The sequence below is a fragment of the Salminus brasiliensis genome, chromosome 10, assembly GCF_030463535.1.
Source record: "Salminus brasiliensis chromosome 10, fSalBra1.hap2, whole genome shotgun sequence".
NCBI lineage: Eukaryota > Metazoa > Chordata > Actinopteri > Characiformes > Bryconidae > Salminus > Salminus brasiliensis.
The window spans coordinates 5,879,749-5,905,161 of record NC_132887.1 but is presented as its reverse complement, the minus strand read 5'-3'; the positions used below and the strand labels follow the sequence as shown (position 1 = coordinate 5,905,161).

The 25,413-nt window shown below is 43.1% G+C and overlaps 1 protein-coding gene across 16 annotated transcripts in view; it reads right to left on the bottom strand.

Moving 5' to 3' along the window:
• nrxn3a (neurexin 3a) overlaps window positions 1-25,413 on the bottom strand; it is a 472,173-nt gene that overhangs the window by 66,844 nt on the left and 379,916 nt on the right. For all 16 annotated transcript variants that reach the window (XR_011980513.1, XR_011980514.1, XR_011980515.1 and 13 more), the window contains one exon: window positions 4,439-4,610. Coding sequence is in view for 13 of the 16 variants with exons in the window: in XM_072689054.1 (XP_072545155.1) it covers window positions 4,439-4,610 (172 nt within the window). In the remaining 3 variants the exon portion in view is untranslated. The remainder of the gene's footprint in view (window positions 1-4,438; window positions 4,611-25,413) is intronic.

The following is a 25,413-nucleotide window of genomic DNA, read 5'->3' as shown; positions in this document are numbered from 1 at the left end:
ACTGTAGCCATGGTCAAGGTCACCACAAATGAGACTAGGGACCTAAAATACACAGACAGATGCCTCTCTAGAATACTCTCATATATGTATAACAGTGTCAATGTTTCATAGTGCTTATCATTCATAAACACCACTGCATAAATAACAAAAACAAAAGCACTGGCAATCCAAACTATATTCTGGAAAAAAAAATGGTTATTAGAAAAAAAAAAAAAAAAAAACTTTCAACTGTAAAAGTACCTACAGTACTGTGAAAAGGTCAGAGGTCATCCATCGTCTACTTCATTTCCTTGAAGAAGCACCATGCAAAATGTTTTAAGAGAGATTTAAGCTGCAAGATAACTTTTACCAAGGTCTCAGGTCTCAATTAGCTTGTTAGGGCTACTGCTTGGAGAAGAAGAGAAGCCTGGAGATGCAAATTCCAAAGCTTTATAAATACTCTGACTCTAACAATTAGCAATCAGCATCCAAAAACTCCCCCAAGCAGCTACCTAGCACTCTGAAATTATCATTAAAAATGATGGATGCTCACAAAGCAGAAAAAAAGGTAGGTGTTTCCTCTGTGGGCAACGTAATTAAGAAATGGCAATTAACAGGAACAGTGGAGATCAAGTTGAGGTCTGGAAGACCAAGACAACTTTCCAAGAGAACTGCTTGTGGAGTTGCTAGAACGGCAAATCCAAAAACCGCAACTGAACTGCAAAAGACCTTCAGGATGATTGAGCGGACTCTGGAGTGGTGGTGCACTGCTCTACTGTTCAGCAGACACTTGGACAAATATGACCTTCATTGAAGAGCCAACAAAAGAAAACCCCTCCTGTTTCCACGCCACAGAATTCAGCATAAGACATTTTTAAAGGATCGTCTATAGGTTGTTTACTAAGGCTACGTTAACAGCAGGTAAGGTGTCCCAAAATACGATTTTCTCACTAAATCTGAAAAATCTCATCTTTTTAATGTGACCTATAGCCGATATTCATCCCAACAGAGCTGTCTAAACTGCAAGCATGCACAGAAGATGTGCGTTAGTCCTTCACAGGAAGTTCAGCCTCACCTTCACCAGAGTTACAGGAGCTATCGAGGAGTATACTCAAATATACTCAACATATCATCACAACAGCACAAACGGCTCCCAGCTGACATGTCCATGTCGGGCCTGAACGGAGTAGCCCAACTGGGAGTCAGGACATTTTGCCCTTGGGATCCACATTGGTCCCACATATGGATAAAAGTAAGGGTGCAAGTATTCATTGATGTGTACAGTGAAATGTGTCCTCCCCATCCGTGGTACATTAGCGTACTAGGGGCAGTGAGCACACACACACACACACACACCCAAAGCAGTGGGCAGCCAACTCCAGAGCCCGGGGGTTAGGTAACTTGCTCAAGGGCACTTCCCACTTGGGTCAGTGATGGGACCAGGAGGGGTTAAACATGGGCCACATCTGGGTTGTCCACTGCACATGGGGCCTAGATGAGACCCGTGTTTGATTAAGGTGGGCTGTAAAAAAAACAACAAGGAAACGTCAAGGAAAGTAATCCCCCCAAACTTTCCATGAGGCAGTGGATTAGTGTGCGTAACGTGAGCAATTATCAGTCAAAGCCCAATAATGCGTCATGACCCACAGCGCAGTATTACGGGGCTGACATAGCGAACACTGCGGGGGATGACGTTAGCGTGAGAACACGGCTTTCACTCGCTTCGCTCTGTCAAACCAAAACTCCACTGCATCCTCCTCGCAGGGGCCACCAATTCAGCAGTCCTGAGACATCAGCTGCACAGCGAGAGTGTGTTTGGATGGCCCAGGGCAAACACACACACACACATACACACACAGTCACACACAGTCACACATTGAGGATACGGACTTGTGAGTCACTCGATTGTGTCTGACTCAGCAGCGGAGATGGAGCAAAGGTGTTTAGCTAGCTTGCAGCTAATCAGCAGTCTGCACTCTGCCCACATTAACGAAATAACGAACATTCCAAGAACCAAGGACAGGGAGGCAAAAAAAAAACCCAACATCTAAATCGCTGGTCTCTACATTAAAGTTAAAAAAGTGCTTAACATTGACAGCTGGCGAGACATTATTAGGAACTAGCTGAGAGGTATCTAAGGCAACACCAAGCTTGTCTACGGTGATGTTCCTATCCTTGTATAGAAAGGGACTTCACACGAAACCATGGTGACCTCAAAGAATCTCGCAAAGATGCAAGTATTACAGAAAGGGGGGTGGGGGGAGCATTAACAGGGGGTGCATTAAGTCACCATGACCATTAAAGTGATTTTTGAGACTACTTGTCCGCCCACTTATGAACAGAAGGTAGAACTTAAGGGAGATTGAACAGCACATAATGTTCCTTGTGGCGTTTTTTCTTCTTCTGACTTATCTCAGTGCGAGTGTGAGGCACCAAGCAACAGCGCTGATATCAAAAGGCAAGCGAAATGTCTTTAAGGGTTTAAATCTGGACACGTGTAAAGAAAATTGGTTTCGTCGGCTTCGGCTTACATCTCCCAGAAGAGAGAAGAGGTACTCCAATACTAATAAAGACCAGACAACAATGAAGTAATAAAGGCTGGAGACCAGACAGAGTCATTTACTGCCAGTGTGTGGAAACAGGATCATTCCGGTGCTCTAGTGTGACATTACATTTTTATTAATTATAAAGCTACTGGGAGGGATACAGAAGGAGGCCATGGAGGTATCTGCCGTTGGATAACGGTTGCATGTATAATGTGCAACAATAATACATCTACTGGTCACTTTGCTAGACACTCTACTCGAGTAAAGCTTATCTTTTTGACCCAGTTTGTAATAACTACACTCTGGCCCTGCCTCAGTGGTCAGTTTCTAACCATAAACTGTTACAATATAAGATCCTTAAGGAACTTTTAGAGGTTTTAGGGGTAAAAACTGTAGAGGAACCTCTTAAGGTGCTTTGAGGAACCTTCTAGGAACCTTTTCCTTCTAAAAAAAACAAAAGGCTCCTCAAAGCACCACAGTTACAAATTGAAGAACCTGCAAAAGTTCCCATAGGACCACTGATGGTCGGATATTTTTTCAGTCGGTGGGCCATTCACAACCCACCAGTGACAATGAGATATACTTCCATTTTCATTTATGGCATTTGGAACAGTTATGACTTCCATCAATGCTAGAAGATTATAGCCCTCTAGGACTATGTGGTGCTCTTGCCCAGTCAGGGCCATGCCTGTATATAAGTACCTAATAAACAAAATATAAATGAAAATTATATAAATTATTAATAATAAATAAAGCAGTAGACCCCCCAAAAAAGACCTCAGTAGCGTAATGACCATTTATCAACTGGTTAAGATAAGATAGTCCTTTATTAGTCCCGCAGTGGGGAAATTCCCAGTGTAACAGCAGAAGTTACCATGATGGTTACCATCACTGGTTACCATTACCACCACTGTAAAGTGGTGTGAGTTTCTCATCAGACTTGTCTAACAGAGTTGGGTGGTGAACAACAGTGGTGACAGCTCTGGTTTACTGATCACAAAGTCGTGGGTTCGATACCCAGGTCTCCTTAGCTGCCACTGCTGAGCTCATAAAAAGCCTCTCTGCTCCAGTAGTGCTGTAGCATGACTGACCCTGTGCTCTGACCTTCAGTTGTCATTCCTCGTACAGTACATCCGGTTGCACTGTATGAGTAATGACAACAAAGGTGGAGAACAAAAAAAAAAAAAAATGGTGGAGGTCTTCAGTGGAACCACATCACAGGTACAAGAATGTAGCCCAAGCACTCTTATTGCTATAGTGTGGTCTATACTACACCCCAGTCTGCCACATCGGAGACAGTGAAGTGACCAACTACGCCAGGGGTGGGCGGCTGAGGGTCAGTGTCCAGCACAGTTTGCAGATTTCCCTGCTCTAACAGACATACTAAACTTAGCAATTACCAGTTGAGGTGAATCAGGTGTGTTTGAGCAGGAAACTGTGCAAGAATCTGGACCATCCACGACCGGAACTGCCCTCCATTGCATTACACACTACGCCACCTGCCTGTTTATAAATACCCCAGTAACACTCCTGCATCTACTACACATGTACCAGTGTACTACATTCCACTAACATACTGGTGCCAGCAGAGAAGACTGCTGTGCTGAGAATGGTCCCTCAATCAAATAACATCTGGTCATCATTGGTCTTATAAGGGTTCCCTCTCACTGGCCAAGAACTTGTGCAGGAGCAGCACCCCACAAACTGCACCAATAAGGTAGGTGTTTCAGAAAAAATGGCCGGCGAGTGTAGGCAGAGACTGTTGAGTGTGTGTGCAGGCTCACATATTAATGCCTATCTGTGACTTCAGAGGACCCCAAAAGCAGTTGCTGTCCATCGCATTGCACTGTCCATGCATCTTCATGATTTCATCAGCCAAAGGTTAAAGACGATCAATGAGTGGTCCGTCTTACCTGCGGGGAAGTGCTCGTTGATGGCCCAGTTGTCCACCTGTAGTGTGGCATTTCCCCCGTTTCTTGTGAATCGTACCACGTGGTACTTGCCATCGTTCACCGGGATGCTGCTTTCCTGCACGATGATGTCGACCGTCCCGATGTTGAACGTGACGCCGATTTTGCCTTGCTCCTGAAACGGACAAAAACAAATGGAGTCGGCTAATGTCTCTACGTTCCCGCATTGACCGCAGTTAATAAGGTGGCGGTTCTGTGTACAGTTAATAATAGTTGTTTAGATTTATGTCCAGTGTTTTAATGAATGGACGCCCTTGGAGTCTGCTAGCCATTGTCCTTGTTTTGGATCCTGAATGATCCATTTGCATTGGCGACCTCTGATAAACTTGTCCGCTTAATGAAAAGAATTCATCAGCCCACTGTGCCCTCCCCCTTTTGGGCTGCGGGAATCAGCCTCATTGATCTAAATAATGCTGTGAAAGTGGACTGAATCAATGGCATTAGCCAAAATAGAGCGATAAGGAAGATTAATGGTAAAGTGAAGCATGCTGTATTCACTCTCTGAGAAGTGAGTGGCTACGTGCAAACATGGCAGCAAGGAAGCACGCCATAAATTAATTAGCATTGCCTCAACAGGAACAGAGAGCACGCTCGAGAGAGGAGGGGAAAGGGGGAGCGCGAGAGGGAAGGAGAGAAATACTCCAGCCACCACAGCCGTGAAAAGTGTGGAATATAAAACAGGATAAACAGGCTGTGACACAATTACGTAGTTAGTTAAGTTACCGTCTTTCTGCATCTCTCTCGCGCATGCTCTCATGCTCTCGTGCTCTCGCGCTCTCTGTCTGAGACACACTCATACAACAATTTCACTATTTCACCAGCCTCCCCTCAACCCCCCATCCCCCTCTCTGTCGGGGCTCTCCGGGTTGTTGGGACATATTTTATGGTTATGTTAAACCAGATCTGGCATTGTTCTTATCTGTAGCAGCGTAGAAAATGACGACAGATGATAAATTGCATCAGGGGAGATGTTTATCAGCATGCAGTGCATTCATCACTGCAGATCTCGGGATAAGAAATCTAGGCCAGTGCTCTCAAGATCATTTGGAAGACTTTCCCGAAGAAGGTGGCGGATGGCTGGATCCGATCTTTCCCAACTCACCAAACAAGGCTTCCCTTTCTCTGACTTGTCATAGCGTGTGTGATGTCCACTGAAAATGTGTGATGGGGCGTACATGTGTTTACACATCAGTATAAGGGTGCTTTACCGGACCTGTGAGTTCGGTACGTTTGGTAAAATGTGAACGCTGCTTTCGAGCACAGGGAGGTTCAAGAGCCCTGATGTCCTCTGGTCCTACTGAACTTGGTGGTCTGGGGTTTGCGTCTGGTGAACTCCGCTTGGTTCCTTTTTATCATGTGACTGCTTTAACTTTGATTGCCTGCATAGCTAAAACCCTTCTCCTACCAGAACGTGCTTGCTCCTTCTTCGCTACTTGAGTGGCTACCCAGCGCTCCAGGCATGGACGCTCACTGTATCACTGTCTGTATCCCATCCACTAATGGTGGATATGTATGTATATGTGTCTTTGCCTGTAAATGACACCAGCACAACTGCGTCTATCCGTTTACATACTTCCACACATACATCACTTGTACTTATTTTTTTAATGCATGGCTTCCATATGAAGTATATAGAAGGATATAGTATATATAAGTATTTCATTTTACTGCCTTTTTATATTAAATTGGGGAATATCATCACATTTCACCTGCTCCAACAGACTGTTATTTCTAAAGGGCCTGATTTGAGATTTGTCTCACATTATTAGTTTTTAGGTGATTACAAAAGTGAAGCATAATTTGAGGCTTACTAATTTCCCTCTCTCTCCTTTTAGCACTTTTACAACAAGCTGGGGAAATCCTGTCAGAAATGTGGACTCTGAAACACATTTGTGTTTGTAAGTGAAAAGGACATTTATTATGTGCCGAATTGGGACTGGGACGTTGTTACGACGCCACGGTTGTCGGCCACATCAGTGCTGATGATGAACTGGTCTACGGGGAGGCGATCCAGCATCTGGCAACTTGGTGTTCCTCCAACAACCTCTCCCTAAACACTGAGAAGGCCAAAGAGCTCACTGCGGACTAGCAGAAAACCAAAGGCTGCACACACTCTCCTGTCCAAATCTAGAAGAGACGGAGGAAGGCTCATCTATCTCTTCAGATCTGCTAAAACCTTTACCGCTGCACCACTGAAAGCATCCTAACCAAGTGTGTGACAGTGTGGTACGGCAGCTCCACTGTGGCTGACAGGAAGGCCATGCAGAAGGTGGTGAAGAATGCTCAGCGCATCATTGGAGCACAGTTTCCTCCCTGCCACTGGTAGAAATTCCCCCCTCTGGGAGATGCTAACTGCACCTTGTTGTCGTGTACAATGCTGTGCAGTGCCAACATGACTGAATCTGTCTGGCTGTCTGTCAGAATGTCCATCTATGTATCTATCTTTCTATCCATCCATCAATGAACTACTCTGCTGCCATATTTAACATCAGTGTTTCACAGGCCCCAGAATAGAACCCTGTGGGACTCCACAAGCTATGCTATAATTATTGTTATTAAAAAATTCATTTCTGGATTAGGAGAATTAACCAAATAATAAAGATAAGATGTAAGGGCGTATGAGCGTAGTCTAGAGAAGGGAATGTCCAGCATGAGGAGCTGTAGAAACCTCATGTACAGCTGAAAAAGAGTCAAAACACAAAACAAGCTACGGGCGAGAGAAGCTCCCTCAGAAAGCTCCCTCAGAAAGCTCCCTGAGAAAGAGGAATTCCTCTCCACTCCCAGTGACTGTCTTGTAGTCTGAAAAAGCCTCCAACTGCTGCATTACTTTTTGATCACAGAAACACTCTTTTTACATTTAGCATCAAAGAGTTCACTTTAAGTGCCACTCTCTCGCTCTTTCTCTCTCTCTCTCTCTCTCTCTCTCTCTCTCTCTCTCTCTCTCTCTCTCATCCAATTCTAATATTACCACTGCTCATATGATGGTGGCTCAGGCTAGGAAAATGCTCTTGGCAAGCGCTACATGAAAGGAAACAGTGTGTTAAAAGCACAGCGTATAGAATATCACACACACAGAGGGTGGTGTAAACATTTTGCACACTTAGAACGTACACTGTTTTTCTAATGCTCTGTGGAATTTTTTTTTTACAGCTGTTGTGTTTAGGCTCATCTGTGGGGCTTATGAGAAGACAAAGAGGGCTTAATAAACGTCTGAAGATCTAACGTTCCAGGAACGTTCTGGAAACATTTAATGAACGATATCCAACTAAAATAAAGTTCAAATGAAGAACAGACATTCCGTCCAAATATTTGTGGACACCATTTCTAATGAATGCATTCAGCATCTTTAAGTTAAGCACCTATTACTGACACAGATGTGCAAATGCACACACACACACACACTGCTTGTCTAGTCCCTGTAGGGAAGTAGTGCCAATAGAGTAGGACTCTCTGCAGGACTCTCTGGAGCTATTGGCACCATGCTGCTTAATGCCAGGCGTGGGCTAGATGGGTATTGGGCATTGAACTGTGGAGCAGTGAAACTGTGTTCTCTGGAGATGGTAGTGATGGTAGTTTTCCATCCAATACTTTTGGGATGAGTTGAGCAGTTGGCAATGATTATCCTGACCTCACCAGTGCCCTTGTCACTAAATACAATCAAATGCTCACAGCAATGCTCCTCCGAAAGCTAGCGGAAAGCCCTCTTCCCTGGACAGTAGAGGCAGTTACTCCAACAAAAGCAGGATCAACTCTTTTTAATACCCTTGATTATAGAAGAAACAGTGAATGAACAGGTGTCCCAATACTTTTGTCCATATAGTGTAAGTCTACCAAAGCTGCTTTATTGGGTCGACAAAGCAATTAAAAGGCAAATGTAGTGCAATTCATCAGTTCATCATAATCTATACAAACACAGCTCTTAATAATCATGTCCGATTTTGACACAGATGTATCTAGCTGTGTGTTTTCCTCTCTCTGTGGGACGACACACACTGGCGCGAGACCGCTTTCGGTGAGATGTATGTCACAAAATTTATTCAACAGTGTCCATTTACATCCTCGCTCGCTGGCAAATGCATGCTCCTTCTTCAGCCCAGGCCCGGAATGATTGGCACATCCAATTACTTATTATTATGTATCCGTTCTGGACCAGGGACTGCTGAGAAAACACTGATTGTCATGCAGAGTTTGAAACAATGACAGATTATTTGAAATTACAGTGTTAGAAGCAGAAGCAACAAGGCCTCGAAATGATTTCATGGAAAACAAAGTTAGCTGTAGGTAATCCCCTTCTGCCGGTACGAGGGCGGTGTGCGCCAGGCAGCACTGTGCTCCTGCTTACCAAAAAAAAAAAAAAAAAAAAAAAAAAACACCCAAACCCTTTCACTTTATTTTATAGTGTAAACATGCCGGCTTATGAGATAAGGAACCTTATGATAACCGCTGGAAAAAATCTAAATCTGCCTTAACTGACAGCTTTATGACACTTCAGTGGTTGAGAATGGAGGAAACCCCATAACACAAAGAATTCAATTTCACTCCATTTCATATGAATGAAGTGGGAAGAAAAGCTAAGCCTGTCTTTTGCTGTAACCTTAACCCAGTGAACACGGTGTTCTTTCAGCACATGTAAAGCACTGCTGAAATAATGGAGTGTATGGACGCCTGAACACAAAGCATTCGAGTTCATTTCTGGTTGAATGACTGGAAAGTAAAAATGACAGCAGGAACCTGCTAGACAGTTGTCCTACCATGGCATATATCATCGCTGTCACACAAAATGCACCTCATGTAGCTTAGTCGTTTCTGACTGTTTGACATTAATGTGAATCTGGCAGTTGTTCCCTACATTGTGCCAAAATTTTCTGATGAATGGACCAATAGGAATGCTCCAAGATGACGTGGAATAAAGCAGATTTACACAAAGAGACAAAGTCAAAGACATGCCATTATAGAACAGGTGCCAACAGACACTCACCCAGTGACTGTTAGAAGCCCCTGGTAGAGGCAGTTACTCCAACAAAAGCAGGATCAACTCTTTTTAATACCCATGATTTTAGAAGAAACCGGTGTCCCAATACTTTTGTCCATAAAGCGGAAGTCTACCAAAGCTCGACAAAGCAATTAGAAGGCAAATGTAGTGCAATTCATCAGTTCATCATAATCAAAGCCATTGATGCCATTATATAACATGCCATTATAGAACAGGTGCCAATAAACATTCACCCAGTGACTGTTAGAAGCCCCTGGACCACCCAGTATCTTTTTTTTTTTTTTTGCAATTTAAAAGAAGTATCCCTCAGGAACAATTCGGTATCAGCTGTATTTTGAATGACACCCAGCTCTACTTCCATCCAAACAAAGCAAGCGAGCTCTCATTAGTATTCTGCGCGCCCCCCTTCTAATAGGCTGGCGTTTAAAGCTCTCGCTATAGGATACTCCAGTCATTAAAGTCATCAATTGTGCCGAGACTGCACTCTTGCTGCGACTCGTGTGAGGGATAGAGGCCTATTGCTCTGTATCACCTGCAGAAATTGATAAGAGGATAAAAAATGAACTGCCTCCCTCTTTGAGAGTCATGTGCGCGCGGCTGATAAGGAAAGCGCCCCACAATTGGCAGTAAAGAGACAGTGACAGTGACGATTTTTTGCACCTGATTGTTTCATCAATAAAAGGGTGAGGTCAGATAAAAGTCAATATTTTCAAAGCCTGCCGCTAAACTGTGCAGCAGCTTCGCCTCCGAAAACAGCAAACAGGGTTTCTTACCGATGGCATATCATACGGCCGTGATATTCATAATAATAACCACACATGAAGTTCCATATGCAGTCATGTGACAAAATTAGGACACCCTCAAAATAAAATAAATAAATAAAGAAAGAAAGAAAGAAATCATCAGGTTAAGACTCAAGACTCATCTGCCCAGAGCACCCTTTTCCAGAAGTCCTGCTCTTTGTCTTAGTGTTCTCTGGCAAACCTGAGTCTCTTTCTAATGGTAGATGCTATACTTCGGACATCAGCTGTGGCTGAAGAGCTTCCTGTAGGTCCAGTGATGATATTTTAGGACTGTTGGAGACTCCTTTACTCATCTTGTGGTCTCTGCTCTTGCTCTAATCCTGCTAGGACGGCCTGATCTGGCCATGCTGGCAGTGGTTGTAAATGTCCTCCACTTGTTGATGATTTAGTGGACAGTGGAACGACTCTTCTGACTGTTCTGAGATCTTTTTAACCCCCTTCCAGACTCCTCTGCATCTCCAGCCTTCTTTCTGAAGGCCTCAGTGAGCTCCTTGGATCTGGCCGTGATGTTATCTGGTCTTCACCACTCACTTCAACTCAATCAAGAGCAGGTCAATCTAAGGGCTAAGATCACACCTGGGATTAACATGCCTTTGTATCTGGATGGTATCTGGAAATGTGGATGGTATCTGGAAATACACTTGTCATTAAAATGCGTCTCCAGTGAGATCAGATAAGATCCGATCTTATCCGATCTCCTGCATACAAAGCGCATCGACACGTACATCATCTCTGCTTTACTTCCTGTAAACAACAGCTTCTCATCAAAGCCGCCTTGCTGTGGGAGACTGTGAACAGTTTAGAGGAACGGTGTGTGTGTGTGTAGGGGGGGGGGGGGTTCTTCTACAACGCCGGAGAACAATAGATGGTTCTCACATTCCCAGAACGGCTCGATCAGAAAATGCGAGGGACTGATTAAACCGCAAGGGAACAAACTCTGTAATACTGCTCTCAACTACTGGGAAATGAGTGTGAGCTCGAGCGTGCACACAAACACACACGAGAGAGAGAGAGAGAGAGAGAGAGAGAGAGAGAGAGAGAGAGAGCAAGGAGTGAGAGAGAAGCCAAGATTCACTTTAATTATTGCTGGTATTACCGTTGTTCTGCCAGATGGATGGAATCCAATCACCGAAAACGCATTTCATTTACACTTGTATTAAATGTGGTTTGAGTGATCCGATCATAATCTGATCAAAATGCATCTTGGGAGCGTTTACAACTGGCTTTTCATGTGGACAAGTGATTCAGCCATGTTCATCTCCACTGCTGTGTTCTCTCTTCACTGGCTTCCTGTAGCTGGCCTACAAAGCCAAGACTGGACCAGTCAGCCCCTCTGTACTTAATGGCGATGGTCAAAAGCCGATCCGCACCAAGAGCCCTTCCAGCTTCAAGTACGGCTCAGCTCGACCCGCCATCCCTCAAAATCCATGGAAGACGAGCGTCCAGGCTTTTTTCTGTCCTGCACCAAAGTGGTGGAACGAGCTTCCCCTGGGTGTCCGAACAGCAGAGTCCAACGCTCGCTGTCTTCAAACCCAGACTGAAGACCCTCCTCTTCTGAGAGTACATGGACGAATAGCAGAGTGGTCTCCTTACTGACTTGTGTTTAGTAGAGTCTAAACTTAGAGGATCTTTGAATTATTAGTCTATTTAAACTAGCTGAGGTTTTTCTTGAGTAAATAGCAAAGCACTTCTGTAAATCACTCTGGAGAAGAGCGTCTGCTAAATGCCTTAAATGTAAATGTAATGTGAAACCTGAACGCTGGACCAATTTTCCAAAGTTTAGCAGAATCCTCCCGAACCATGTTCTCATCATCTGCAGCTGATGTTCTGCTCCTGGTTCTAATTCTACACATTTGAAGTAGTAATAAATGGGGGGGGTGTATTCAGCTGTGTGTATTTAGTGAGATCCATCTCCATCTCTCAGTATTGCTAACATGAAGATCAGATTTTCCAGGGGTGTCCTATTTTTCTACCTCTACTGATGAAACACTTTCTGCTGCTGCGTCACACTCTTAAGGTTCACAGGTCAACGGCGTCTTTACAGGGACCATAAGGAGAAGCTGGAGAGGCATTTAAGAACAGGAGAATCTGGATTTAACAGCTTATAATGTGCTGTCGGTTTCTCCAGATGCAAGGAACTATAATTGGGAAATAAACATGTGATTAAAATTTAGCTTGAAATGCGATTTTAAAGAGGCGTCTCGAGACGGCAGCGGAGAACGAGGAGCGACAATGCGGTGCTTAGGATTTTAAGCACATCACAGGCACCACACAAGGGGAGGTTTCCCCGGTAATTATACCATCCGACAGGAAAAGGGGGGAAAAACAACACAAATAGAGAGAAGGAGAGAAAGCGCGAGAGAGAGCGAGAGCAAATGGAGACTCCTGAACAACCTCTTTAAAACACACATCAACAACAGGGCCTCTCGCCGCAGCTGCACGGCAAATTGATTCAAAACACAGTGCTTTGGAAATCAGCACTAATCCTCTTTAAGTGTTCAAACGGCAACTCCAATAAACCATACGCTTATCCTCTGCTAGGAGTACGCGGCCAGGCATTATTCGGTCGGAGCGGACGAGAACAGTTAGGCCGGTGCCGCTCGTTTAATGCGCTCGGATGTTGACGACTAGCAGCCGAAAGACTCCAGAAGAGAACGTCATTGGAAACAGTTCATTTTAAGAGAAGTCTCAGGGAAAAGAGCCTGCTGTCCACAGGCCTGTGCGTACGAGAGCAGCTGTGCTGAGGAGCTGGTGAGTCTCCAGAGTGGCTTATGGAGATATCAAACGTGGCGATGAGGCAGAAAGAGCGCTTTCATTCACTCCTAGCTGCTGATTTGCTTGCCAAGGCTATTGGGTCTACAAAACACCGGCAGCTGCCAGGCAACATTTAATCTGGCCAGAACTTGCTACATCAACATTCTTACAAGGCAACGAGGAGAACAACGTAAAGGCACAGTATGAGTAAGAGACGCAGTATGAAAAAGCTTTGCTGACGGTGTGAAAAGGCAGTTTGCCTTTGGTAAATATATATATAGTACAGAGAGCGTGCAGGAGGGAGAATGTTGTATTATGGGAATAGATATTGGGAGCGTATGTCCTTCAGGCTTTCAGAACGTGAAGTTTCCAAGGAGGATTTCTTACTCTCCTTTCTGAGCAAACAGAGAGGACACAGGCAGGTCCTTATAGACATCAATCTCATACCATACATTATAGAACACCCCGCCAGGGCCTGTATCGGAGGCCCTTAGCTTGTAGCTCCACCTCCCTGGTGTACGGTTGGAGATGGTGGACCATCGGCTGAGGGACGGTTTGCAGACACCTGCTACTCTGGAGTTGCTTTTGAAATCAAGGGTAATAAGAGCAAATCTGCAGAAGCAGCCCCTATTCTTCTCAAAAGACCTTGCATTCGATTTTGGAACATGTGTGCTGTGAGGATTCGATGGCATTCAGCCATAATAGCTTTCCATCAAATGAAGGCTCTTCAGACCGTTAAAATGTTCTTCACACTCAAACATCTCACAAACATCACAAGCATGGCTGTTCATGGAAACCAATAGGTTTGTCTACAGCATTTCTCAAAGAACCATTTCAAGTGTAGCTCTTCATCAGCGGTCAGTTTCTGATCACAGTACCACCTGCACCAGCACCACACACTCTTTTATACAACCACCACGTCACATGGACTTTTAACTATCTGCCACTATTAATATCATCATTAATAACTATCTACACTATGATTAATATATTATGATTATGATCAGAGCAGTTCAACAGTATAGATGGTTTGGTAACTTTTATCAATAATTAATAAATAGTTCTGATCAGAGGAGGACGGGTCGGGTCCCCCTTGTGAGTCTTGGTTCCTCCCAAGGTTTCTTCCTCCAGCTCTAAGGGAGTTTTTCCTCGCCACTGTTGCCGTTGGCTGCTCACTGGGGGTCTTTGATCCTTCATGTCTTCTTACGTTATTGTCTTTTACTATTACTAATTATGTAAAGCTGCTTTGTGACGACAACAGTTATACAAATACACATATACAAAGCTATACAAATAAATTTGACTTGACTTGACGTCAGTACCACTACTGTTGATAGTGTTCCACCATCCAAATGATCAGAAGCTACTAACTGCCCACAATGGCAAATTATGCATGACAGCAGATGGTCCACAGTCTGTTAGTGTACACCTACATATTCAGGTGGAGCTCTTAAAGTGGTCAGTAAATTAGAGAACAAGGAGGGTGTTTCTAATAAGGTGGACGGTTGAGTGCATGTCTTTTATGCTGAGAAAAATGCGTCTTTTATCCGAATCCACATCCACCTTTTTAATCTTCCGCCTGTCTGTTTTTATTGCATCCGCATTTTCCAGTTTGTTAACGAAGGGAGAAGAGCTACTGTTGAAGAAGTCACGCAAAACATGACTCAACAGCAGGCAGTAATGTATGTGCTCCAGAGTGACTTTTAAAAGGTGCGGGAAGATTTGAGCCATCATCACATCATCCACACTCTGATGCTTCATTAAGCTTTAACAGTAATTAGATCACCATTGCCTGGAGGGGGCATACAGATTATGTGGGCTCCGCCCCATCAAAACACATCACGGGCTTCAGACCACAAAGTCATTACATCAGTGTTGCTCTTACCATGCCGAGAAGGCTGTGCAGCTCAAGCAGGCAAGCTTTACGGCAGTGCACCCGAATTCTGGTCCTGCACTACCCCTGCCTAGAATGCTTTAGTGTTATCTCTGATGTAACACACAGACTTGAACTGGGAAAGGGTTCGAAAATTGGTGTGTTAGAGAGGAGAAAATGTCAAAATACCCAAGAAATAAATCAATTAATATATAACCAACATTGTCTTTTCAACTTGGCAGTAAAATAGAATAAATATCAGCACTGTTCTGCAAGGTCTTCTTCATTTTTGCAGTTTTCCACTTTCTGACAATGTAAATCTGTAAATCTGGCAGATGCTCTTACCATTGTGTCAAGATTTCTAAATGAATGGACCAATAGAAATGCTCCTGGGACATGGGATATATATATTTTTTTTAACTGACTTCTGGGACACCAATGCAACACCATTAATACATACATTCATGATGTGTACTTTAATTAATAAATAATATTATGATAGTATTTTATATTAACATATATTAAATATATATAAGGATTTAAGGTAAACTCACCCCCCCCCCTCCTCAGAGTGAACCTTCCCAGGGTTTAAATAATAACATCTATTGCTGAAATACTGGGAAGATATCTATTGGATTGCCCCACACTTCCTGCTCCGGGGTCTCCCTAGTCAATATATTAGGGATGTACACGAAAGAAAGCTGTATAATATTTAAACATATTGCACTAGGAAAAATATACTCCTACACTGGATTACTGACAGGGTCCCTGCGATTTCAGGATGGCACAGGCTAATCTTTTCAGACCTGCCTGTTACGTGAGAAGACAGATGCTTTTTATAAACTATGGAAGACTTTCTTGGAATATACTGATATTAATATATCAGCCATATTGCATAGACTTCTTTCCTTCTTTTCTTTAAGAGTGGACTCTAAATGTATAGTTTTATAAGATATCTAACACCACTGCTGTTTTTTCTCCAATAAAAAGGATAAAAAAGAAGAAGTTCCAACAGTTGTTCATTTTCAACTTTTTAAAGGTACTACCAATGGTTCTTTGAGCGATTCCATAGAAAACCCACGTTTGCCTTCTTAAAGAACCATGTTCTCACACATCTTTACGGACTCAGCTCATGTTTTCGTGGTTATCACAGCGAACAACTCACTGATTCCTCAAGTTAGCTCATTTTTTTGCTAAGCTAAGACAGCGATAAGGGCATCGTTTTGGGCAGTGAGGACTCACTTATTGCCAATAACCTCAAACTCCATTCAAACGCTCAAAACATGGGGACATGAAGTCCTATTACTGGTGTTTTGCCATCTTAGATGAGGTGAGGCTAACCGTGTGAAGAGGCTAAAGCCAGGTTTGTCCTTATCAACCAGTTTTCTTTAGCAATTTAGCCATCAGGTTCCTGAACAAGCTGTGAACCTTTCACCAACACCACTGCACTCGGACACTTTATCATTAATACTCTATATATCACTGCTATGGACAACATCACTAAGTCACTTTATACAACAGGAATAGACATAAACATACATATTTATATTTAGCTCCACTCTCTCAGACTATACCTGTCTCGTAAATGTACATTTCTACAGATCCCTCCTGTCTTTGTATATTCTGTATTTTGTGTATATTTTGTATATAATATAATTTTTACATAACTTTATTTTAATATGTTTAGTATGTATATAGTTTTGTCCTCCTGTAGAGCATCAACCTGAGCCTCACCTCAAACATTTGAATGCATAAATGTCCTGACATGTTGTGCAAATGACAAATAAACCTGAAACTTGAAACTTAGTCTGTTATTTTCTCAAAGGATGACATAGAAAAACCGGACCGTGCTCAATCCGGACAATCCCCTGTGAAAGACGGAATTACCCCCGAACCCTGTGTGAATTTAAACCCGGCTTAAACCCAAACAAGTCATCAATCCTCGTTTTTCTAATATTAAAAAAAATCTGCTGTTTGGTTCGGTGGTGTTGGGCCGGTGTGCCGCGGGCCGTTACTTTTCCAGCACATACTGACCGGACAAACACAAATGATCCCGGGCCAGCACAAATGTTGGGGTGGTGTAATTCCAGTAATTCAGCTTGGACTTTTCTTAGAGGATGAAGGAGAAAAACACAGACATTGTCCATCCGATTGGAAATAAACCCACAGAGAAGCCCCTGTGAAAGAGGGAATTACGCCAGGACCCCATGTAAATTTAAACCCGGCTTAACCCAGGTTTCCTTCACTCCGCAATTTTCTAATAATGAAAATCTGCTGTTTGGTTCAGTGGTGTTGGGCCAGGGTGCTGCCGACCGTTACTTTTCAGAATCTCCTAAAACAGTTAGTCTGAGTTAGACTGTTGGATTTGCCTGAGGATGGTCTGGCCTTTAGAATGAGAGAGCTGGACCATTCGGTGTGTATATATGTGATATGCTGTGGAACATGGAGCCAGATTGTTGTTGATAATAGGAAAAAAAAACTATGGAAACCACATGAACCTCTTGGCGCCGGTTCTGCTCTGAATTTGTATATTCGGATGAAGCTCATTCTGGTGTCCAGTTATCTAGTCGTAACAACATGTACTGCGTTTAATAAGAGAGGGTCAAATATGAGCCAATAAGACCGCTGTGATTAATCTCGAGCGGTGGTTTTGACCATTTGCCAATCCCAGTTCAAAAGAAAGCCAGCGCAAAACCTATAGGGCCCAATATGCTGTGCATTTACTAGTGTGTGTAACACCCGGCTTACACTTTCTCCCTCTCCCTCTTTTCTTTTTGTCTCTGACTCTCTGTGGCTTCATGACCCAGCCTTCCTTGGACATGTTCAAGCCCAAATGAGCAGCAGCAGGTTGCCGAGGTGATGGTTGAGCCAGGGTCAGATGTACTGAGACTGAAGCCCGCAGCCAAGCCACCTTTGAAGACTTACAAGCAAAAGCTCAGTCAACATATTCGGACAAGCTGTTGTTGGTTTCTTTTTTTTTTAAGTGGACGAAAGACATGAGGTCGCTCCTCTCTCCTAAAACAGCTGCGAGCGGCTATCGCTATGGTAACCGCAGCTGCTGAACACCACCGTGAGTGATGCGAGCTCATCTCGAGTGTGATCTGACCCCTTTCACTTATCAGCTGCTAACATGCCTAGCACACACATCTGCGGATAGGGAGATGGAGGAGATACTTGGGCTGGTGCTCCGTTTCTTCTTCTTTGAAGATACGGCGGAGTGTGTGAAACTCTCGCCCACAATCATCTCATTTTCCTTCTGATCAGCTTTCTCCTCCACTGCCACAACTAGTTATCCTCCGAATAAGAACCGCTCGACATCGCATGTTGTCATTTAGCACTGCCATTTTTTTATGAGAGGGGGTGGCGGGTGGAGGTGGGGGCGCTTGGCAAACACCGCAATCAATAGGAGTGAGAACAACTGGCAGAGCTGCAATCTATGTTGGAATAATCTGATGCACTTTCTGGGTGACAGACACTGTAAGGGTCCGTAGCCAGCTGGATACAAAGAAGATCAAACCGATTCCATCCGTCTGCCTCTCTCTCTCTCTCTCTCTCTCTCTCTCTCGTTCTCTCTCTCTGGCTCTCGCCTGCTTTTAAACGCCGCCAACAAAACAAGGACGACACGGCCTGCCAATCAACATGAGAGGACTGACAGCGAAAGCAAACACATTGTCCAAAGACATAAACACACATCGTGGAGAGCGAGACAGCTAAACAGACGTCTACGGTAATTACAGAAGTGCCTTAACTCCTCCTGCTGAGTAAGCAAATCACACACTAAATGGACAAAAGTATTGGGACACCCGCTCTTTCATCATTTCTTCCAAAATCAAGGCCACTAAAAACCATCCGACATCCTGAACTCACTAACTAGCTCTCGTAGCCGAATGCAATCAAATCCTCACAGCAGTGCTTCCCTGGACAACAGAAACAGTTACTCCAAAATACAAAAGAAGGAAACACCTTCTTTTGGATTCTTTTGTATTTTAGAGTAACTGTCGGATGATCACCACCACACCTCATCGTCAACTCCCCAACTCTTCCCAAAAGTATTGCAAGAGCATCACCAAGGAACGACATAGCAGAGAGCATAGTTCTTCCACTGCTTCACAGCTCAGTGCCGGGGGGCCCTCTAGCCCACCTCTGACATTAGGCAGCATGGCTTCAATAGGTTCATGTTTGTTTATCTGCTCCTGAGAGTCCTAATGCCTAATGGCAGTACTTCTCTACAGTGACAAGACAAGCTTTATGTATGTTTGTGTGTGTGTCTATGTCAGCAACGGCTGCAGCTTTTATTAGCCGAACGCATTCATTAGTAGGAGTGTCCACAAACATTTGGACATATAATGTAGAACAAGCTCAAGACTGGTGAGACTCTCTGCATGCATGTGGACAACTTTGCTGAGCGCCTAAATTTAGCCGTACATTAAACGAAGCTGGCGACGGAGAACCGGCCTATCACGTTCTACAAGTTGAGAATTAGTTGAGAATTCAGAAGCAAGCAGCTGCTACAGAGAAAAAAAAAACCCTGCACATTTAAAGTTTCAGTTCTTGTTAAAGCTAGAACTCGCCGTGATGCCACACGCTGGAGCAGTCTCATTTACGTCCTCAGAACTCCTCGGAAGGGGGCACGGAGTCTTGAAGGAGAAAGCACTCTGTCAGGCAGGCAGGCGTCGTTCTAGCCGCTGATATCTTCTCCTCGCTTGGAGCACAATGCATTAGGAAGATAGATTTGAGGGCCTTCAGCACAGCTCCGCAGGTCAGCACAACCTGGATCCTCCAGCTCGCGGTGCCTCGGCACGGCCGCCTTGAAATCAATGAACGAGACGCTTGGCGCAATTACTCGAACTGTCTGGCACGCAGTCTGAGCACCAAAGAGATTCGCAATCGTCCTCTCCTAAAAGAGGGAAGTTGAATGAAGCCACCTCGGGGTCAGTGTCCCTAAATCAAGCCTCTTCACTCCTCTTTTCAAATATCAATAAGAGAGAGAACCCGAGATATTAGCGCCAAGAAAGGCGAGTTTTCCTCGGCTCCAGAGACGCTTGACCCATCTCCTTCAGATGGACAGATTGGACATCGCTCTCCTGAGTCTTCTGAGAAGTTTTCCTCTCGAGTCAGCTGGTGAGTGCGTGGAGGGTGACTCATTTAGGCCTCCTAGCCTGATAGTCTCTGAACTATAGGGCAGTGCTCATAGGTTACGCCTCCCTCCCTGCTGTGGAACCTCGGGCAATTTAGTGCTCAGAACACTTCACAACTTCTGCCACAAAGCATAAAACCCATCAGAACACCTGATAACATGCATTAAAACAGTGCTGAGACGGAAGGCAACACGCATTTAGAAACATCACAGCATGCCGTTAGCATGACTTTTTCCTACCGAGCACTCTTAGCTGCAGTTATCTCAATTTACCCCTGGCCAGGGCTGCACTTCTACTCTTTAAAAACTCTGCGTGTTCTGCATCTTTGATTATTTAATGACTGGACCAAACCATTTGGCACTCCACCAATCAGTTACTTCACTGAGCCACTGTCGCACAACCTGTGCTTGTTGATTTCGACGTGCTCTTATGTGGCTGATCTTTAAATGGAGAAGAAGTGAAGAAAAACAAATAAATAAATAAATTAAATAACAGATGCAGTTGTGTAACTCTAACACCTGGAGCAAAATACAGCTACACAGTTTCATTATTCCAGCGCCAGACTAAAGGCACAGTGCTAAAATATTCATAAAACCGATAATTGCGAGCATAAAGAGCGCAGAACTGCACCAACCTTTCCATTCAAAGTTTCTTTTTTTTTAAAGCACAAACAAAAGTAGATGGAAAAGATCTACCAGCATATTGATTACTTTCTTTCTTTACACTTTTGATTAAAAGTAGCCAGGTCAGATAAGGCTAGCTGGAGTGAACTGATGAATAAACACATTTCCTGAATTACTGATGGACACAGAGTGCGGGATTTGCTGTGTTCGGCTGATAAACTTCAGAAGGGGAAGGCTCTGCTGAAAGTGTCGGTGTAATATAGGATTAGGCAACTGAACACAAAGAAACAACTGCACTGGACCGACTGGGCTTGGTCCTTGTCCCTCCGAGGTGTCCACATATCACGCTTGGATTAAAGAAATCATATAAAATTGCATTTATGGCACCGAAAAGGGTACATATTGTAGATGCACTGATATGGGGATTGTGTAGAGAGGCTGATAGCCAATATTTGTTTTTATATTTATATATATATATTTTCAAAAATCTGCTGATTTTTCATCACTTTTCATGCAAAACCTTGTACATTAAAAATTACAACTTAAGAAAAAAAAAACTTCTTAACTTTTAATGCAATTCAATGCAAAAAGTATTCCAAGTCATTCTGGAACATTTCTATTGATTCATTCATGAAACTTCGACACAATGTAAAGAGCTGCCAGATAAAAAATAATAATAATTGTTTAAAAAAAATACTATTTTGACTTAAAATCTGTTTTTAGTGCAGTATTCTGCAGGGTTATCTAGACAATACATATGGCATCAAATCAGCTTAATACATCCATCAAATTTATTCTGTTATCATGTACCCCAACACATCACTGAGTCTAGCTCAGTTCTGTTCTCTGTTCTGTATTCTGTTGTCAAACGTAAATCAGAACTAAAGCTGCTTTGCAGAGAATTTGAGGTTAATAATTACTAATATTGCTTTTGTTAATTTAACCCCTTAAACCCTAGGCATGTGTGTGGGCCCATACTTCAAAATGTCAGTATCAAACCACATAAGATACATATTAGTTTATTTATAGTCAATTAATGTTAGACACTGATTCATTTATACTAGATACAGAATCAATTATTGTAGTTGTTAAATTATTTTTGGTAGGTATTGAATCATTTATTGATACTGCATCTATAGTAGATCTGTTGCAGATACCATATCATTTATACCAGATACGGAATCACTTATACCAAATATTGAATCATTTTTTTGTAGATATGGAATCATTTTTTGTAGATACTAAATCATTGATACTAGACACCACATTTTTTATTGTAGCCATATGCAGTTGATATCGTCATTTACTGTAAATACTGAATCCTTTGCAGTGAATACTGAATCATTTATAGTAGATATCACATAGTGTATTGTTGATAGCTAATCATGTATTGAACATACTAAATCATTTATAGTCAATAGCTAACAATTTACAATATATACTGAAACATTTGTGGTAGATACTAAATTATTTACTGGAATTATTTATTGTAAATACTTCATCATTTATAACAGATACACAGAAATTAGATACCGTAATCATTTATGGTAGATACTAAATCATTTATTTTTATTGTAGATTCTGAATCATTTATAGTGAATACTGAATCATTTCTAGATGATACCAAATCATTTATTGTTCATACTGAATGATAAATGGCAGACAATATGAACTGAATCATTTATTGTATATACTAAATCATTTATACTATATATTGGACAATTCATCAAAGTTCCTGAATAACCGGCCTTAAAATAAAAAGCCCAAAGTATTTATCTGAGGAGGTATAAAATCAGTTAAACTGCTCCCTACCACATTAAGCTGTTACTACAGTTTACATCTACAGAATAAAACTACACAATCAGCATAGAGCGCTTCCATTAATTCCCATTTTACAAGGAGTGCCAAACGCTATTACAATGAGTACGAAGCCTGTTAAGACAATCTCAATCAAAGTCAACAGGGAAGCTAATCCACGTTCCGATCTGCTGGCCACCATAAGCGAGTTTGATCATTTTCTGCAGTGCAGCACGCTGTGCCCCAGGATTACACAGTCACACTCTTAACCCATTTGAAGGTGCAGCTCAAAAGGGGAGGTCACTGCAAATGAACACATTTCCTGCCTGATTTCTGCCTATACCCGTGTTCCCAGAATTGCAGGGGAAGCAGACTGCAGACAGACTGCAATTTTTTCCCCCCACAGGAACATGCAATTACCATCTCCATGAGGCGAATGCAAAGCGACACAATGAATTTAGGGAGCTCACATCCAATACTCTGCCTCCAGCTCCCCACCTCCACCCTGCATTTCCTGGTAAATACTACAACACCGGTGAAAATGAAGTAACATTTTACTTCTTAGGGAAAAAAAAATAACGCATCTTCGCAAAAACCGACTCAACCGACATACAATCAGCAGTGGTACTGTTGGTTTTCCTCACACTGTTATCTCCTGCAACTGCTTCTAGTGTGTAATGCCTGTACTTTGCTAAGTTTGCATGTGATAAGCCGTCGATTTGGTGGTTTTAGTGGTTTCAAACTAGCCGATGCAACTTTGGGGCCACAGAAAACAACATTTCTACCTCCGTGCCTGTATGAAAACACCTCCCTCAAACCAGACAAGCTGTTTGTGTCTCACAGATTCCCTGCCTCACCACATAAAATATACATCAAGCAGCGCCGAGCCTCCGGGGAGCATTTGTTTAGCATGACCAGATCGGACTACAGCCCTTTCATTTCATTTGAATGCAGAATGCGAACGCGAGCGCTGGCAGCGTACGCAGCGTGTGCAGTTTGGGTCGGGCCCTCGGAGTCCAGTCAGAGTCACATATTAAAACATGTGTTCCGACGCGGCAGTGCAAATTTCAGCCCTGTGGCTGCTAGCCATTTTTAATGGTGGATGGACAATTTTAAACATACATTCCTAACAATAGAGGTGCTATAAAAGTTTCTTTGAGATGCTGATCTGGGCAGTAAGTGTTTATCTCCTCAGTAAAACACTAATATTAGAATAAACACTAATAATAACACTCACGCTTTTCCATCACTGTGTTCATCATTAGAACGTCTCCAAAGTTCTCCTCATGGAGTCTAGTATTATTTAGAGTTCTCCTCAGATCAACACCTGGTTTGGTGGTAAATCAGGGCTTAATGATGGTGAATCAGGTGAGCTGCTGCTGCTGCTGCTGCTGCTTCTGATGATGATGATGATGATGATGATGGAGTTGAACACATCCTCCACGCTGTGCTGGCTGGACTGGGAGGTGTCCAGGAGAAACCTGGAGGAGCCAAGCTCTGTTCTTTAGACTAAAGATCTCACAAGATCTCACTACTTTCTTCAGGATGAGAAGATCTTGCTCCTTTTTACTGGATTTAATAAGGAACCAATCCTAAGTATCATTTTTCTATAGCGTATGTGTGTGTGTGTGTTAGCATTAGCGTTACCCTCCACTCGGTTCTGAATGGGTTCTTCAGTGCTGGTGTAAGAACAGAGAAAGGCAAGCTGTTCACCGGTTCTCCCGCTGGTAAAACAGAGCGTTTCAGTAAGAGTTTTATAAAGGGTCAGATATTATGGTCTGTTTTCAGGTTCCACTGTAAAATAGCTCCACACTGCTGCGGACTCTCAACTCCTTTATTTACCTTCTGAGAACGTCCACACTGCTGCTGCTGCAGCCGGCTGGGAATAATGTCAATTAATGGCGCCTTGAGGTCACCAGATGGAGCTCTGAACACCGTGTTTCAAACACAGACTCCGAAATAGATTGGGATTCAAATAGCCAGTACCAGATCCATTAAAAAATACCCGAATTAGCCTCAATTCCAATCTACTGGATCAAATTGGGATTTTTTGGCTGCATCTGTTCTGTGATCTGGAGTGTATACAGTAAAGACTCCCTTACTGCTGAGAGGCATGGGTTTAAATGATGTATTTAGGTCCCTAAATCTTCTGCTTAGTACTGTATGTGAGTGTGAAGAACCTTTACATGAAGAAAAGCTTCTTTAAGCCATTAAAATGATCTTCGCACTCACACTCTCCCATCTCTGTCACAAAAATGTCTCTTTATGGAACCAAAAGTGGTTCTTCTATGGCGTTGCTCAAAGAACCATTTGAAGCACCTTCATTTTTTAATGTAAAGAGTGTAAATAGCACTGTCGCAGTCGCTCCGACTTCAGCCTTTACCGTTCTTGCTTTCTGCCTTTGAAATAAACCCAACAATGGGGAGATATCAGTCATGGGTGGCTTCATAACCGGACTGGAGAACAACCATTGTTGTAGCATAAGCCATATATCCATCAATGTCAAGGTTAATGAGAAACAAGGAAAAAATAGCAGTGATCAGTTGCTTGAAATCCAAGCCTCTTTGAAGAAAAACCATCAGGAAGCATCAGCATCCTTCTCTTTATGCAGCTGAGATCCCTAAACTGAACAGGAACTCGGAGAATCAATGCGCTCTGGTCAGGATGACCTTTGTGGGCATCTGCATTTTTTATTCTCCATCTGTGCTCAGATTATGCTCCATTTCAGATATAGCTCACGTTCATCTTTCATGCTTTCAACTGCTGGCCAATTTAAAGCAACTGCCAGATCAAAAATACCTTAGGGGGATTATATTACACCATTCATGCCTCTCTCCAGCTAGACGGGTGGATGCTGAGAGCGAGTAAGGCCATTGTGTATAGACGGAGCGCGAAAATGAAAACGGTGGAAAAAAGAAAAAAAGTTAACGGATTCTA